The sequence below is a fragment of the Caloenas nicobarica genome, unplaced genomic scaffold (assembly GCF_036013445.1).
Source record: "Caloenas nicobarica isolate bCalNic1 unplaced genomic scaffold, bCalNic1.hap1 Scaffold_519, whole genome shotgun sequence".
Classification (NCBI taxonomy): domain Eukaryota; kingdom Metazoa; phylum Chordata; class Aves; order Columbiformes; family Columbidae; genus Caloenas; species Caloenas nicobarica.
In genome coordinates this window covers 57,421-75,281 of record NW_027017508.1, presented here as the reverse complement: position 1 = coordinate 75,281, position 17,861 = coordinate 57,421, and the positions used below count along the sequence as shown (strand labels likewise).

General features: G+C 65.2%; 1 protein-coding gene across 1 annotated transcript in view; it reads right to left on the bottom strand.

The window, feature by feature from the left end:
* Positions 1–7: 7 nt before the first annotated feature.
* The window catches only part of SRCAP (Snf2 related CREBBP activator protein), a gene marked incomplete at its 3' end in the record, with an annotated part of 45,825 nt that continues 27,971 nt past the window's right edge, over positions 8–17,861 (bottom strand). The window contains 8 exon segments of the mRNA XM_065658089.1: positions 8–186; positions 1,936–1,978; positions 1,981–2,104; positions 4,697–4,883; positions 7,697–7,833; positions 13,267–13,459; positions 15,067–15,236; positions 16,373–16,509. Of these exon segments, the coding sequence (XP_065514161.1) occupies positions 8–186; positions 1,936–1,978; positions 1,981–2,104; positions 4,697–4,883; positions 7,697–7,833; positions 13,267–13,459; positions 15,067–15,236; positions 16,373–16,509 (1,170 nt within the window).

The following is a 17,861-nucleotide window of genomic DNA, read 5'->3' as shown; positions in this document are numbered from 1 at the left end:
GGGGGGCGTGGCCGGCGGGCAGGGGGGCGTGGCCGGCGGGCAGGGGGGCGTGGCCGGCGGGCAGGGGGGCGGGGCCGGGGGCTGCGGGGGGCGGGGCCGGGCGGGGCCACGCCCACGGGGGCGGGGCGGGGCGGGGCCAGCAGCAGCACCGCCCGGTTCTCCGCCCGCGGCACCGGCTGCAGCATCCTGGGGGCAGAGGGCGCGCGGGGTCAGCCAGGCCCCGCTGGCCCCGAGACCCCCCCGGTGTCCCCGAGACCCCCCCGGTGTCCCCACCCCCCTGGTGTCCCAAACCCCCCCGGTGTCCCCACCCCCCCATGGTGTCCTCAACCCCCCCGGTGTCCCCAATCCCCCGGTGTCCCCAAACCCCCCATACTGTCCCCACCCCCGCAGTGTCCCCAACCCCCCGGTGTCCCCAACCCCCCCATACTGTCCCCACCCCTGCAGGGTCCCCAACCCCCCCAGTGTCCCCAAACCCCCCATACTGTCCCCAACCCCCCCGGTGTCCCCGAGACCCCCCCGGTGTCCCCACCCCCCCGGTGTCCCCAACCGCCCCAGTGTCCCCGAGACCCCCCCGGTGTCCCCACCCCCCTGGTGTCCCCAACCCCCCGGTGTCCCCAAACCCCCCATACTGTCCCCACCCCCGCAGTGTCCCCAACCCCCCAGTGTCCCCAAAGCCCCCATACTGTCCCCAACCCCCCTGGTGTCCCCGAGACCCCCCCGGTGTCCCCACCCCCCTGGTGTCCCCAACCGCCCCAGTGTCCCCAAACCCCCTATACTGTCCCCACCCCTCCGGTGTCCCCAAACCCCCCAGTGTCCCCAAACCCCCCTGGTGTCCCCACCCCCACAGTGTCCCCAAGACCCCCCCCTGGTGTTCCCAACCCCCCCGGTGTCCCCAAACCCCTCTGGTGTCCCCAAGGGTCCCACCACCCCCCCAGTGTCCCCAACCCCCCCCGTGTCCCCAACCCCCCCCGTGTCCCCAACCTCCCCGGTGTCCCCACCCCCCCAGTGTCCCCACCCCCCCAGTGTCCTTGAGACCCCCCCAGTGTCCCCAAACCCCCCATACTGTCCCCAACCCCCCCAGTGTCCCCACCCCCCTGGTGTCCCCAACCCCCCCCCCGGTGTCCCCACCCCCGCAGTGTCCCCAACCCCCCCCGTGTCCCCACCCCCCCGGTGTCCCCAACCCCCCCATACTGTCCCCACCCCCGCAGTGTCCCCAACCCCCCGGTGTCCCCAAACCCCCCATACTGTCCCCACCCCCGCAGTGTCCCCAACCCCCCCAGTGTCCCCAAACCCCCCATACTGTCCCCACCCCTCCGGTGTCCCCAAACCCCCCATACTGTCCCCAAACTCCCCCAGTGTCCCCAAACCCCCCTGGTGTCCCCACCCCCGCAGTGTCCCCAAGACCCCCCCTGGTGTTCCCAACCCCCCCAGTGTCCCCAAACCCCTCTGGTGTCCCCAAGGGTCCCACCACCCCCCCAGTGTCCCCAACCCCCCCCGTGTCCCCAACCCCCCCCATGTCCCCAACCCCCCCCGTGTCCCCAACCCCCCCGTGTCCCCACCCCCCCAGTGTCCTTGAGACCCCCCCAGTGTCCCCAAACCCCCCATACTGTCCCCAACCCCCCCCGGTGTCCCCACCCCCGCAGTGTCCCCAACCCCCCCCGTGTCCCCACCCCCCCGGTGTCCCCAACCCCCCCATACTGTCCCCACCCCTGCAGTGTCCCCAACCCCCTACTGTCCCCAAACCCCCGGTGTCCCCAACCCCCCATACTGTCCCCAACCCCCCGGTGTCCCCAGCCCCCCGGTGTCCCCAACCCCCCATACTGTCCCCACCCCCGCAGTGTCCCCAACCCCCCGGTGTCCCCAAACCCCCCATACTGTCCCCAACCCCCTGGTGTCCCCAACCCCCCGGTGTCCCCAACCCCCCCGTGTCCCCACCTGTTGACTTTCATGCGCACGGGCTTGGGGCGCGGGGGGGGTCGGGGGCGGCCGCCACGTCCTCCAGCAGGCGCCGCGAGACGCGCCAGCGCGGCAGGAACGAGTCGGCGGCGTAGCGGGACACGCGGCCCTCCAGGGCCACCAGCCAGAACGGGGACAGGTCCACGTGCTGCGGGGACACGGGGACACCGGGTCACCCAGTGACCCCCAGTGACACCCAGTGACCCCCAGTGACACCCACTGACACCCAGTGACACCCAGTGACACCCAGTCCACGTGCTGCGGGGACACCAGGGTCACCATGGTCACCCCCTGACACCCAGTGACACCCCTGACCCCCCCGTCCCTCCAGGGCCACCAGCCAGAACGGGGACAGGTCCACGTGCTGCGGGGACACGGGGACACCGGGGTCACCCAGGGACACCCAGTGACCCCCAGTGTCCCCCCTGTCCCTCCAGGGCCACCAGCCAGGACGGGGACAGGTCCACGTGCTGCGGGGACACGGGGACACCGGGGTCACCCCAGGACACCCAGTGACCCCCAGTGTCCCCCCTGACCCCCCCCTGTCCCTCCAGGGCCACCAGCCAGAACGGGGACAGGTCCACGTGCTGCGGGGACACGGGGACACCGCGGTCACCACAGTCACCCAGTGACCCCCAGTGACCCCCAGTGACCCCCAGTGACACCCACTGACACCCAGTCCACGTGCTGTGGGGACACCAGGGTCACCACGGTCACCCCCTGACACCCAGTGACACCCCCTGACCCCCCGTCCCTCCAGGGCCACCAGCCAGGACGGGGACAGGTCCACGTGCTGCGGGGACACGGGGACACCGCGGTCACCACAGTCACCCAGTGACCCCCAGTGACCCCCAGTGACCCCCAGTGACACCCAGTCCACGTGCTGCGGGGACACCAGGGTCACCACGGTCACCCCCTGACCCCCAGTGACACCCCCAGTGTCCCCCCTGTCCCTCCAGGGCCACCAGCCAGGACGGGAACAGGTCCACGTGCTGCGGGGACACGGGGACACCGGGGTCACCCAGTGTCCCCCAGTGACACCCAGTGACACCCAGTGACACCCAGTGACCCCCACTGACACCCAGTCCACGTGCTGCGGGGACACCAGGGTCACCACGGTCACCCCCTGACCCCCAGTGACACCCCTGACCCCCCCGTCCCTCCAGGGCCACCAGCCAGAACGGGGACAGGTCCACGTGCTGCGGGGACACGGGGACACCGCGGTCACCCAGTGTCCCCCAGTGACACCCAGTGACACCCACTGACACCCAGTCCACATGCTGCGGGGACACCAGGGTCACCACGGTCACCCCCTGACCCCCAGTGACCCCCAGTGACCCCCCCGTCCCTCCAGGGCCACCAGCCAGAACGGGGACAGGTCCACGTGCTGTGGGGACACGGGGACACCGGGGTCACCCCTGACACCCAGGGACACCCAGTGACACCCAGTGACCCCCCCGTCCCTCCAGGGCCACCAGCGAGGACGGGGACAGGTCCACGTGCTGCGGGGACACGAGGACACCGGGGTCACCCCTGACACCCAGTGACACCCAGTGACCCCCAGTGACACCCAGTGACACCCCCTGACCCCCCCTGTCCCTCCAGGGCCACCAGCGAGGACGGGGACAGGTCCACGTGCTGCGGGGACACGGGGACACCGCGGTCACCCCTGACACCCAGTGACCCCCACTGACACCCAGTGACCCCCAGTGACCCCCCCGTCCCTCCAGGGCCACCAGCCAGAACGGGGACAGGTCCACGTGCTGCGGGGACACGGGGACACCGCGGTCACCACGGTCACCCAGTGACCCCCAGTGACACCCAGTGACACCCAGTCCACGTGCTGCGGGGACACCAGGGTCACCACGGTCACCCCCTGACCCCCAGTGACACCCAGTGACCCCCCCGTCCCTCCAGGGCCACCAGCCAGAATGGGGACAGGTCCACGTGCTGCGGGGACACGGGGACACCGCGGTCACCCAGGGACACCCAGTGACACCCAGTGACACCCCCTGACCCCCAGTGACCCCCCCGTCCCTCCACGGCCACCGGCAAGGACGGGGACAGGTCCACGTGCTGCGGGGACACAGGGACACTGCGGTCACCCCGGGACACCCAGTGACCCCCAGTGACCCCCAGTGACACCCAGTGACCCCCAGGGACACCCAGTGACCCCCAGTGTCCCCCCCGTCCCTCCAGGGCCACCAGCCAGAACGGGGACAGGTCCACGTGCTGCGGGGACACGGGGACACCGTGGTCACCCCTGACACCCCAAAGGTGCCTCTGTGTCCCCTCAAGTGCCACCCCAGAGTCTCTGTGTCCCCAAACGTGACACCCCAGTGTCTGTGTGTCCCCAAACGTGTCACCCGTGTCTCTATGTCCCCTCAAGTGCCACCTTAGAGTGTCTGTGTGTCCCCAAAGGTGCCACCCCAGTGTCTCTGTGTCCCCAAACGTGTCACCCTAAAGTGTCTGTGTGTCCCCTCAAGTGCCACCCCAGTGTCTCTGTGTCCCCAAACGTGTCACCCCAGTGTCTCTGTGTCCCCTCAAGTGCCACCCCAGTGTCCCCAAACGTGTCACCCCAGTGTCTCTATGTCCCCTCAAGTGTCTCTATGTCCCCAAAGGTGCCAACCCAGTGTCTCTGTGTCCCCAAACGTGTCACCCTCAAGTGTCTCTGTGTCCCCAAAGGTGCCACCCCAGTGTCCGTGTGTCCCCTCGGTGCCCCGCCGTGTCCCCCCGTCACCTGGAAGGGCTGCGGGTCCAGCGCGCGCAGGACCAGGGCGGCGGTGACGAAGCTGAGCCCCTCGGTGACGAAGGACGAGGTGACGGGGCGCGGCTCGAACAGGTCGGGGTGGTTGCAGACCTTGCGCAGCTGCATCAGCACGTTGATCACGCTCATGAAGTGCCCGCTGGCCAGCGTGGCCTTGGTGCTGCGGGGACAGCGCCACGGTGGGGACACCGGGGACGGGGGACGGGGGGACACCGGGGATAGGGGGACAAGGGGACAAGGGGACAGGGGGACAGGGGGACAAGGGGACAGGGGGACAAGGGGACACCAGGGATAGGGGGGACACCGGGGACGGGGGGACAAGGGGACAAGGGGACAGGGGGACACCAGGGATAGGGGGACAAGGGGACAGGGGGCATTGGGGACAGGGGACAAGGGGACAGGGGGACAAGGGGACACCAGGGATAGGGGGGACACCGGGGACGGGGGGACAAGGGGACAGGGGGGACAAGGGGACACCAGGGATAGGGGGGACGCTGGGGACAGGGGGCATTGGGGACAGGGGGACAAGGGGACAGGGGGACAAGGGGACACCGGGCATAGGGGGACAAGGGGACAGGGGGACACTGGGGACAAGGGGACACCAGGGATAGGGGGGACAAGGGGACATTGGGGACACCAGGGACAGGGGGGACACCGGAGACAGGGGGACAAGGGGACACCGGGGATACAGGGACAAGGGGACAGGGGGACAAGGGGACACCAGGGACAGGGGGGACAAGGGGACAGGGGGGACAAGGGGACACCAGGGATAGGGGGACAAGGGGACAGGGGGACACCAGGGATAGGGGACAGGGGGCATTGGGCACACCAGGGATAGGGGGGACAAGGGGACAGGGGGCATTGGGGACAGGGGGACAAGGGGGCAGGGGGAAACCAGGGACAGGCGGACACAGGGGACAGGGGGACATCAGGGATAGGGGGACACCGGGGACAGGGGACAGGGGGACACTGGGGACAAGGGGACACCAGGGATTGGGGGGACAAGGGGACAGGAGGACAAGGGGACACCGGGGACAGGGGGACAAGGAGACACTGGGGATAGGGGGGACAACAGGACAGGGGGACAAGGGGACACCAGGGATACAGGGGGACACCGGGGATACAGGGGACAAGGGGCCAGGGGGCATTGGGGACAGGGGGACAAGGGGACAGGGGGACACCGGGGATAGGGGGACAAGGGGACAGGGGGACAAGGGGACACCAGGGATAGGGGGGACAAGGGGACACGGGGACAGGGTGACACGGCGCCACCGACCTGGCCTGGCCCATGAAGTCGTCGTACGGGCAGCGCTGGCGCTTGGATGGGAAATGGGGACGTGGGGACATGGGGACATGGGGACATGGGGACAGGGTGACATGGGGACATGGGGACATGGGGACATGGGGACACTGGGGATGTGGGGACATGGGGACACTGGGGACATGGGGACAGGGTGACACGGGGACAGGGTGACACGGCGCCACCGAGCTGGCCTGGCCCATGAAGTCGTCGTACGGGCAGCGCTGGCGCTTGGATGGGAAATGGGGACATGGGGACATGGGGACATGGGGACACGGGGACATGGGGACATGGGGACAGGGTGACACGGGGACAGGGTGACACGGCGCCACCGAGCTGGCCTGGCCCATGAAGTCATCGTACGGGCAGCGCTGGCGCTTGGATGGGAAATGGGGACATGGGGACATGGGGACATGGGGGCATGGGGACATGGGGACATGGGGACATGGGGACACGGGGACATGGGGACATGGGGACAGGGTGACACAGGGACAGGGTGACACGGGGACAGGGTGACACGGCGCCACCGAGCTGGCCTGGCCCATGAAGTCGTCGTACGGGCAGCGCTGGTGCTTGGATGGGAAATGGGGACATGGGGGCATGGGGACACGGGGACATGGGGACATTGGGACATGGGGACACGGGGACATGGGGACATTGGGACACGGGGACACGGGGACAGGGTGACACGGGGACAGGGTGACACGGCGCCACCGGCCTGGCCTGGCCCATGAAGTCGTCGTACGGGCAGCGCTGGCGCTTGGATGGGAAATGGGGATGTGGGGACATGGGGACATGGGGACATGGGGACAGGGTGACACTGGGGACATGGGGACATGGGGACAGGGTGACACGGCGCCACCGACCTGGCCTGGCCCATGAAGTCGTCGTACAGGCAGCGCTGGCGCTTGGATGGGAAACGGGGACGTGGGGACATGGGGACATGGGGACATGGGGACATGGGGACAGGGTGACACGGGGACACGGGGACAGGGTGACACGGGGACAGGGTGACACCGACCTGGCCTGGCCCATGAAGTCGTCGTACGGGCAGCGCTGGCGCTTGGATGGGAAACGGGGACGTGGGGACATGGGGACAGGGTGACAAGGGGACATGGGGACACGGGGACAGGGTGACACGGGGACAGGGTGACACGGGGACAGGGTGACACGGCGCCACCGACCTGGCCTGGCCCATGAAGTCGTCGTACAGGCAGCGCTGGCGCTTGGATGGGAAATGGGGACGTGGGGACATGGGGACATGGGGACTTGGGGACATGGGGACACGGGGACAGGGTGACACGGGGACAGGGTGACACGGCGCCACCGACCTGGCCTGGCCCATGAAGTCGTCGTACAGGCAGCGCTGGCGCTTGGATGGGAAATGGGGACATGGGGACATGGGGACATGGGGACATGGGGACAGGGTGACATGGGGACATGGGGACAGGGTGACACGGGGACAGGGTGACACGGGGACATGGGGACATGGGGACAGGGTGACACGGCGCCACCGACCTGGCCTGGCCCATGAAGTCGTCGTACGGGCAGCGCTGGCGCTTGGATGGGAAATGGGGACGTGGGGACATGGGGACATGGGGACTTGGGGACATGGGGACATGGGGACACGGGGACAGGGTGACACGGGGACAGGGTGACACGGTGCCACCGACCTGGCCTGGCCCATGAAGTCGTCGTACAGGCAGCGCTGGCGCCGGGACAGGCGGCACCGCAGCACGTGCTCGAACTTCTGCGGCATCTGCTTCTCCACGTCCACCTTGAGGCGGCGCAGCAGGAACGGGCGCAGCACCTGCCCCCCCAAACACCGCGCTGAGCCCCGAACTCGGGGGCACCCCGAAACACGGGGGGACCCCGAAACATGGGGGGGGACCCCGAAACATGGGGGGGACCCCGAAACATGGGGGGGGACCCCGAAACACGGGGGGACCCCGAAACATGGGGGGACCCCGAAACATGGGGGGACCCCGGAACATGGGGGGGACCCCAAAACACGGGGGGGACCCCGAAATACGGGGGGGGGACCCCAAACATGGGGATGAGCCCCGAACACGGGGGGACCCTGAAATACGGGGGGGACCCCGAAATATGGAGGGGACCCTGAAATATGGGGGTGACCCCGAAACATGGGGGGGACCCTGAAATATGGGGGTGACCCCGAAACACGGGGGTGGCCCTGAAATATGGGGGGGACCCCAAAATATGGGGGTGACCCCGAAACACGGGGGGACCCCGAAATACGGGGGGACCCCAAAACACGGCGCTGAGCCCCAAACACGGGGGGACCCCGAAACACGGGGGGGACCCCGAAATATGGGGGGGACCCTGAAATATGGGGGGGACCCCAAAATATGGGGGGGACCCCAAACACAGCGCTGAGCCCCAAACACGGGGGGACCCCAAAATACGGGGGGACCCCAAAACACGGGGGGACCCTGAAACATGGGGGGGACCCTGAAACACGGGGGGGACCCTGAAATATGGGGGTGACCCCGAAACATGGGGGGGGACCCTGAAATACGGGGGGGACCCCAAAATACGGGGGGGACCCCGAAACACGGGGGTGACCCCGAAATATGGGGGGGACCCTGAAACATGAGGGGGGGACCCCGAAATATGGGGGGGACCCTGAAACACGGGGGGGACCCTGAAATATGGGGGTGGCCCCGAAATATGGGGGGGACCCCGAAATACGGGGGGACCCTGAAATATGGGGGGGACCCTGAAATATGGGGGTGACCCCGAAACATGGGGGGACCCTGAAACACGGGGGGGACCCTGAAATATGGGGGTGACCCCGAAACATGGGGGGGGACCCTGAAATACGGGGGGGACCCCAAAACATGGGGGGGACCCTGAAATACGGGGGGACCCCAAAATACAGGGGGGACCCCAAAACATGGGGGGGACCCCGAAACATGGGTGGGACCCTGAAATATGGGGGGGACCCTGAAATACGGGGGGACCCCGAAATACGGGGGGGACCCCAAAATACGGGGGGGGACCCCAAACACGGCGCTGAGCCCCGAACACGGGGGGACCCCGAAATACGGGGGGACCCCAAAACACGGGGGGACCCCGAAATACGGGGGGACCCTGAAATATGGGGGGGACCCCAAAACATGGGGGGGACCCTGAAACACGGGGGGGACCCTGAAATATGGGGGTGGCCCCAAAACATGGGGGGGACCCCAAAACACGGGGGGGACCCCGAAATACGGGGGGACCCCAAAACACGGGGGGACCCCGAAATACAGGGGGGACCCTGAAATACGGGGGGGACCCCAAAACACGGCACTGAGCCCTGAAACACGGGGGGGACCCCGAAATACAGGGGGGACCCCAAAACATGGGGGTGACCCCGAAATATGGGGGTGACCCCGAAACACGGGGGTGGCCCTGAAATATGGGGGAGACCCTGAAATACGGGGGGGACCCCAAAACATGGGGGTGGCCCTGAAACATGGGGGGGACCCCGAAACACGGGGGGGACCCCGAAATACGGGGGGGGGACCCCAAAACATGGGGGGACCCCGAAATACGGGGGGGACCTCAAACACGGCGCTGAGCCCCGAACACGGGGGGACCCCAAAACATGGGGGGGACCCTGAAATATGGGGGGACCCTGAAATATGGGGGGGACCCTGAAGTATGGGGGTGACCCCGAAATACGGGGGGGACCCCAAAAAATGGGGGGACCCCGAAATACGGGGGGGACCCCAAACACGGCACTGAGCCCCGAACACGGGGGGACCCCGAAATACGGGGGGGACCCCGAAATATGGGGGGGACCCCAGAACATGGGGGGGACCCTGAAATATGGGGGTGACCCCGAAATACGGGGGGGACCCCAAAACACGGGGGGGACCCTGAAATATGGGGGGGACCCCGAAACATGGGGGGGACCCCGAAACACAGGGGGACCCCGAAACATGGGGGTGACCCCGAAATATGGGGGGGACCCTGAAATATGGGGGGGACCCCAAAACACGGGGGGGACCCTGAAATATGGGGGGGACCCTGAAACACGGGGGGGACCCCGAAATATGGGGGGGACCCCGAAACATGGGGGGGACCCCGAAATATGGGGGTGACCCCGAAACACAGGGGTGAGCCCTGAAACATGGGGGTGAACCCCAAAATACAGGGCTGAGCCCCAAAACACAGCGCTGAGCCCCGAAACACGAGGGTGAACCCCAAAACACAGCGCTGAGCCCCCAAACACGAGGGTGAACCCCAAAACACGGGGGTGAACCCCAAAACATGAGGGTGAGCCCCGAAACATGGGGGTGGCCCCCAAAATACGGGGGTGACCCCGAAACATGGGGGGGAACCCCAAAACGGGGGGTGAACCCCAAAATACGGGGGTGACCCCGAAACACAGGGGTGAACCCCAAACATGGGGGTGAACCCCAAAATACAGGGGTGACCCCAAAACACAGCGCTGAGCCCCGAAACATGGGGGTGAACCCCAAAACACCGAGGTGACCCCGAAACATGGGGGTGAACCCCAAAACACAGTGCTGAGCCCCCAAACACGAGGGTGAACCCCAAAACACGGGGGTGAACCCCAAAACACGAGGGTGAGCCCCAAAACATGGGGGTGGCCCCCAAAATACGGGGGTGACCCCGAAACATGGGGGGGAACCCCAAAACAGGGGGGTGAACCCCAAAATACGGGGGTGACCCCGAAACACAGGGGTGAGCCCCAAACATGGGGGTGAACCCCAAAATACAGGGGTGACCCCAAAACACAGCGCTGAGCCCCGAAACATGGGGGTGAACCCCAAAACACGGAGGTGACCCCGAAACACGGGGGTGAACCCCAAAACACAGGGGTGAACCCCAAAACACAGCGCTGAGCCCCCAAACACGAGGGTGAACCCCAAAACACGGGGGTGAACCCCAAAACATGAGGCTGAGCCCCGAAACATGGGGGTGGCCCCCAAAATACGGGGGTGACCCCGAAACATGGGGGGGACCCCGAAACATGGGGGTGAGCCCCGAAACATGGGGGGGAACCCCAAAACATGGGGGTGAACCCCAAAATACGGGGGTGACCCCGAAACCCGGGGGTGTCAACGCCAAAAAGTGGGGAGATGGGGTTGGAATATGGGGGTGTTACCCCAATGTAGGGGGGTGTCACCCCAAAATATGGGGGTGGCCACAAAAACATGGGGGGGGGGGGTGTCACGATATATGGGGGGGGTCGCCTCTAAATGTGGGGGTGTCACCTCAAAATATGGGGGTGTCACCCCAAAAACATGGGGGGGTGTCACCTCAAAATACGGGGGTGTTACCCCCAAATCTGGGGGTGTCACCTCAAAATACGGGGGGGTCACCTTAAAATATGGGGGTGGCCCCCAAAATACGGGGGTGATACGTAAAAATAGGGGGAGCACCTCAAAATATGGGGGTGACCCCAAAAACACGGTGGTGTCACGTTCAAAATATGGGGGTGTCACCCCAAAAATATGGGGGGGTCAGGTCGAAATATGGGGGTGTCACCCCAAAAATATGGGGGTGTCACGTCAAAATATGGGGGGGGTCACCTCAAAATATGGGGGTGTTACCCTAAAATATGGGGGTGATCCCAAAAAGATGGGGGGACACACCTCAAAATGTGGGGGGGTCACCCCAAAATATGGGGGGTGGACATCCCGAAATATGGGGGTGTCACCCTGAAATATGGGGGGGGGTCACGTCATAATATGGGGGAGCACCCCAAAATATGGGGGGGTGGACACCCTAAAATAGGAGATGGCACTAAAATATGGGGGTGACCCCAAAAACATGGGGGGGGCACCTCAAAATATGGGGGTGCCACCCCAAAAATATGGGGGTGTCACGTCAAAATATGGGGGTGTGAACCGAAGATATGGGGGGGCACCTCAAAATATGGGGGTGCCACCCCAAAAACGTGGGGGTGTCACGTCAAAATATTGGGGTGTTACCTTGAAATATGGGGGGGGGGCACCTCAAAATATGGGGGTGTCACCTCAGAACAGGGGGGGACCCCCACCCAATTGCGCCCCAAAATGGGGGTCACGCTCACCCACCCACTCCATGACATGGGGTCACCCTCGCCGACCGCACCCCAAAACGGGGTCACCCCCACACAACCTTGGGGTGTCTCCCCAATATTGGGGTGTCCCCCCCAATCTTGGGGGGCTCCCGTTGGGCGCCTGGTCGCCCTTGACCATGGTCACCCCACCCAACTCCAACTAATCTTGGGGTGTCCACCTCAGTCTTGGGGTGTCCCCCCCAAATTTTGGGGTGCCCTCCAATCTCTGGGTGTCCCCCCAATCTTGGGGGGCTCCCGTTGGGCTCCTGGTCGCCCTTGACCATGGTCACCCCACCAGCTCCAACCCCAACCACGATCACTCCGACCAATCTTGGGGTATCCCCCCCAAATCTTAGGGTGTCCCCCCCAAATTGTGGGGTGCCCCCCAATCTCTGGGTGTCCCCCAATCTCTGGGTGTCCCCCAATCTCGGGGTGTCCCCCCCAATCCTGGGGGGCTCCCATTGGGCTCCTGGTCGCCCTTGACCATGGTCACCCCACCAGCTCCAACCCCAACCACAATCACTCCGACCAATCTTGGGGTGTCCCCCCCAAATTTGGGGTGCCCCCCAATCTCTGGGTGTCCCCCAATCTCGGGGCGTCCCCCAATCTCGGGGTGTCCCCCCAATCTTGGGGGGCTCCCGTTGGGCTCCTGGTCGCCCTTGACCATGGTCACCCCACCAGCTCCAACCCCAACCACGATCACTCCAACCAATCTTGGGGTGCCCTCCTCAGCCTTGGGGTGTCCCCCCCAAATTTTGGGGTGCCCTCCCAATCTCGGGGTGTCCCCCAATCTCTGGGTGTCCCCCCAATCTTGGGGGGCTCCCATTGGGCTCCTGGTCGCCCTTGACCATGGTCACCCCACCAGCTCCAACCCCAACCACGATCACTCCAACCAATCCCAGGGTGTCCCCCCCAAATCTTAGGGTGTCCCCCCCAAATTGTGGGGTGCCCCCCAATCTCTGGGTGTCCCCCAATCTCGGGGTGTCCCCCAATCTCGGGGTGTCCCCCCAATCCTGGGGGGCTCCCATTGGGCTCCTGGTCGCCCTTGACCATGGTCACCCCACCAGCTCCAACCCCAACCACGATCACTCCGACCAATCTTAGGGTGTCCCCCCCAAATCTTAGGGTGTCCCCCTCCCCAAATTGTGGGGTGCCCCCCACCTTGTGCAGGCGCTTGACCAGGCTCTCGTTGTACTCCTGGCTGCCCTCGATCATCCCGGCCAGCGGGTTGGCGAACCACTCCTTGAACTCGCGGTGCGACTGGAACACGCGCGGCATCAGGAAATGCATCAGCGACCAGAGCTCCATCAGGCTGTTCTGCAGCGGCGTCCCCGTCAGCAGCAGCCGCCGCTGGCTGTGGGCGACACGGGGCTCAGCACCCATGGGTGGGGGGTCAGCACCCATGGGTGGGGGGTATATGGCACCCAGGGGTGTCCCTAAGGGGGGTACAGGGGTGTCCCAGGGGACACAGAGCACCCAGAGTTCCATTGGGTTGTTCTGCAGCCACCGCTGATTATGGGGGACACAGGGTCAGCACCCATGGGTGGGGGGTCAGCACCCATGGGTGGGGGGTATATGGCACCCAGGGGTGTCCCTAAGGGGTCTATGGGGTGTCCCAAAGGACACAGAGCACCCAGAGCTCCATCAGGCTGTTCTGCAGCGGCCACTGGATGTGGGGGACACGGGGTCAGCACCCATGGGTGGGGGGTCAGCACCCATGGGTGGGGGGTATATGGCACCCACGGGTGTCCCTAAGTGGGGTACAGTGGTCTATGGGGTGTCCCAAAGGACACAGAGCACCCAGAGCTCCATCCGGCTGTTCTGCAGCGGCCACTGGATGTGGGCGACACGGGGGTCAGCACCCATGGGTGGGGGTCAGCACCCATGGGTGGGGGGTATATGGCACCCAGGGGTGTCCCTAAGGGGTCTATGGGGTGTCCCAGGGGACACAGAGCACCCAGAGCTCCATCAGGGTGTTCTGCAGCCACCGCTGATTATGGGGGACACGGGGTCAGCACCCATGGGTGGGGGGTCAGCACCCATGGGTGGGGGGGTAATGGCACCCAGGGGTGCCCCCAGGGGGGTACTGAGCACCCAGGGTGTCCCTCAGCCCCTGCAGTGTCGTCCAACCCATCAGTGTGCCTCCAGCACTCATGGGTGTCCCCCAACCCCTGGGGGTGTCCCCAGCACCCATGGGTGTCCCCAACCCCTGTGGGTGTCCCCAGCACCCATGGGTGCCCCCAGCACCTGTTGAAGTTGAGCAGCGACCACCAGCGCTGGCATTTGAAGCTCTTGACGTTCTCAACCCATGAGATGCCCCCAACCCATCAAAGTGTCCTCAACCCACGACATCTCCCCAACCTCAGGGCGTTCCCAACCCCTGGGGGTGTCCCCAGTACCCATGGGTGCCCCCAACCCCTGCGGGTGTCCCCAGCACCCATGGGTGCCCCCAGCACCTGTTGAAGTTGGGCAGCGACCACCAGCGCTGGGACTTGAAGCTCTTGATGTCCCTCAACCCATGAGATGCTCCCAACCCCTGGGGTGTCCCCAAGGCCCAAATGTGGCCCCCAACCCCTGTGGGTGTCCCCAGCACCCATGGGTGTCCCCAACCCCTGTGGGTGTCCCCAGCACCCATGGGTGCCCCCAGCACCTGTTGAAGTTGGGCAGCGACCACCAGCGCCGGGACTTGAAGCTCTTGATGTCCCTCAACCCATGAGCTTCCCCCAATCCCTGCGGGTGTCCCCAGCACCCATGGGTGCCCCCAACCCCTGCGGGTGTCCCCAGCACCCATGGGTGCCCCCAGCACCTGTTGAAGTTGGGCAGCGACCGCCAGCGCCGGGACTTGAAGCTCTTGACGTCCCTCAACCCATGAGATGCCCCCAATCCCTGGGGTGTCCCCAGCACCCATGGGTGTCCCCAACCCCTGTGGGTGTCCCCAGCACCCATGGGTGCCCCCAGCACCTGTTGAAGTTGAGCAGCGACTGCCAGCGCTGGGATTTGAAGTTCTTGATGTTCTGGGCCTCGTCCAGGATCAGGTATTTCCAGTTCTTGCGCCGGAAAGCCTGGTGGTCCTGCAGCACCAGCTTGTAGGACGTGATGCAGACGTGGAAGGCGTTGGGTTTGGTCCAGCCCTGGAGGGACGGGCGAAGGGTGGGGGTCAGGGTGCGGGGGGGCAGGCTGGGGGGACCCCAAAACGACCGCGCGGGAGGTGGGGGGCACCCATGGGTGGGGGGTGGTGGTCGCCCATAGAACGAGATCCAAGAACGTGGGTGAGACCCATAAATTGCATCAGGAGCCCCAGGAGCTGCTTGGGGTGGGGCACCCATGGGTGGGGGTGCAGCACCCATGGGTGGGGGGTTGGTCACCCATGGGGGTGGTTGGTCACCCATGGGTGGGGGTGCAGCACCCATGGGGGTGGTTGGTCACCCATGGGTGGGGGTGCAGCACCCATGGGTGGGGGGGTTGGTCACCCATGGGTGAGGGGGTGCAGCACCCATGGGGGTGGTTGGTCACCCATGGGTGGGGGGTGGCGGTCGCCCACAGAACAACATCCCAGAAACCTGGTGAGACCCACAAGCCACATTGGGACCCCCAGAAGGCACTTAGGGTGGGGCACCCATGGGTGGGGGGGGCACCCATGGATGAGGGTGGTCACCCATGGGTGGGGGGTGGTGGTCGGCCATAGAACGAGATCCAAGAACGTGGGTGAGACCCATAAATTGCATCGGGAGCCCCAGGAGCTGCTTGGGGTGGGGCACCCATGGGTGGGGGGCTGGTCACCCATGGGGGTGGTTGGTCACCCATGAGTGGGGGGGTTGGTCACCCATGGGTGGGGGGTTGGTCACCCATGGGGGTGGTTGGTCACCCATGGGTGGGGGGGTTGGTCACCCATGGGTGGGGGTGCAGCACCCATGGGTGACGGGGTTGGTCACCCACAGAACAACATCCAAGAACGTTGGTGAGACCCATAAATTCAATCAGGATTCCCAGGAGGTGCTTGGGGTGGGGCACCCATGGGTGGGGGTGCAACCCATGGATAAGGGTGGTCACCCATGGGTGGGGGGTGCAGCACCCATGGGTGGGGGTGCAGCACCCATGGGTGGGTGGGTTGGTCACCCACAGACCACCACCCAAGACCCAGAAAAGCCATTGGGACCCCCAGGAAAAACTTGGGTTGGGTCGCTCCTGGGTGGAGGGGGTGTGACACCCATGGGTGGGGGTGTGACACCCATGGGTGGGGGGGTAGCACCCATGGGTGGGGACCCACCTGGCGCTTGAGCCGCCGCTCCTTCTGCGCCCCGTAGTAGGTGAGGATCTTGAAACTGGGGCACCAGCGCTTGAGCTCCATCTCCCAGTTGAGCATCACGCTGGTGGGGACGATGATGAGGTGGGGGCCCCAGCTGCCTGCGGGACGGGGGGCGTCAGCAGGGCCCACGGGCACCCATGGGTGCTCCCCCGGACCTGACCGGGAGCCTACGGCACCCACGGGTGCTCAGGGAACCCATGAAAACCTACGGAAGCCATCAGGAGTGTGCACCACCAGTGGGTGCTCTGTTGGGGGCCCACGGAGCTCGCGAGGAGGTTACGGCACCCATGGGTGCTCTGATGGGGTCTATAGACCCAACAGCACCCAAGGGTGCTCTGACGGCCTCTAAAACCCCAACAGCACCCAAGGGTGCTCTGATGGCCTCTAAAAACCCAACAACACCCAAGGGTGCTCTGATGGGGTCTATAGACCCAACAGCACCCAAGGGTGCTCTGGTGGACACTGAAGGCTCTACAAGGACTCCACAGCACCCAAGGGTGCTCTGATGGCCTCTAAAAACCCGACAACACCCAAGGGTGCTCTGATGGCCTCTAAAAACCCAACAACACCCAAGGGTGCTCTGATGGCCTCTAAAAACCAAACAGCACCCAAGGGTGCTCTGATGGCCTCTAAAAACCCGACAACACCCAAGGGTGCTCTGATGGGCTCTAAAGTTTAAACAGCACCCAAGGGTGCCCTCATGGACACTGAACATCCCACAGCACCCAAGCAGAACCGGGATGAACACTAAACACCCTACAAATACTCCGCAGCACCCAAGGGTGCTCTGATGGGGTCTATAGACCCAACACCACCCAAGGGTGCTCTGATGGCCTCTAAAAACCCGACAACACCCAAGGGTGCTCTGATGGCCTCTAAAAACCCGACAGCACCCAAGGGTGCTCTGATGGACACTGAAGGCTCTACAAGGACTCCACAGCACCCAAGGGTGCTCTGATGGCCTCTAAAGTTTAAACAGCACCCAAGGGTGCCCTCGTGGACAGTGAAGATCCCACAGCACCCAAGGAGAACCGGGATGAACACTAAACACCCTACAAATACTCCGCAGCACCCAAGGGTGCTCTGATGGGGTCTATAGACCCAACAACACCCAAGGGTGCTCTGGTGGCCTCTAAAAACCCAACAACACCCAAGGGTGCTCTGATGGCCTCTAAAAACCCGACAGCACCCAAGGGTGCTCTGATGGACACTGAAGGCTCTACAAGGACTCCACAGCACCCAAGGGTGCTCTGATGGGGTCTACAGACCCAACAACACCCAAGGGTGCTCTGGTGGACTCTAAAAACCCAACTGCACCCAAGGGTGCTCTGATGGACACTGAAGGCTCTACAAGGACTCCACAGCACCCAAGGGTGCCCTGATGGACACTGAAGGCTCTACAAGGACTCCACAGCACCCAAGGGTGCCCTGATGGACACTGAAGATCCTA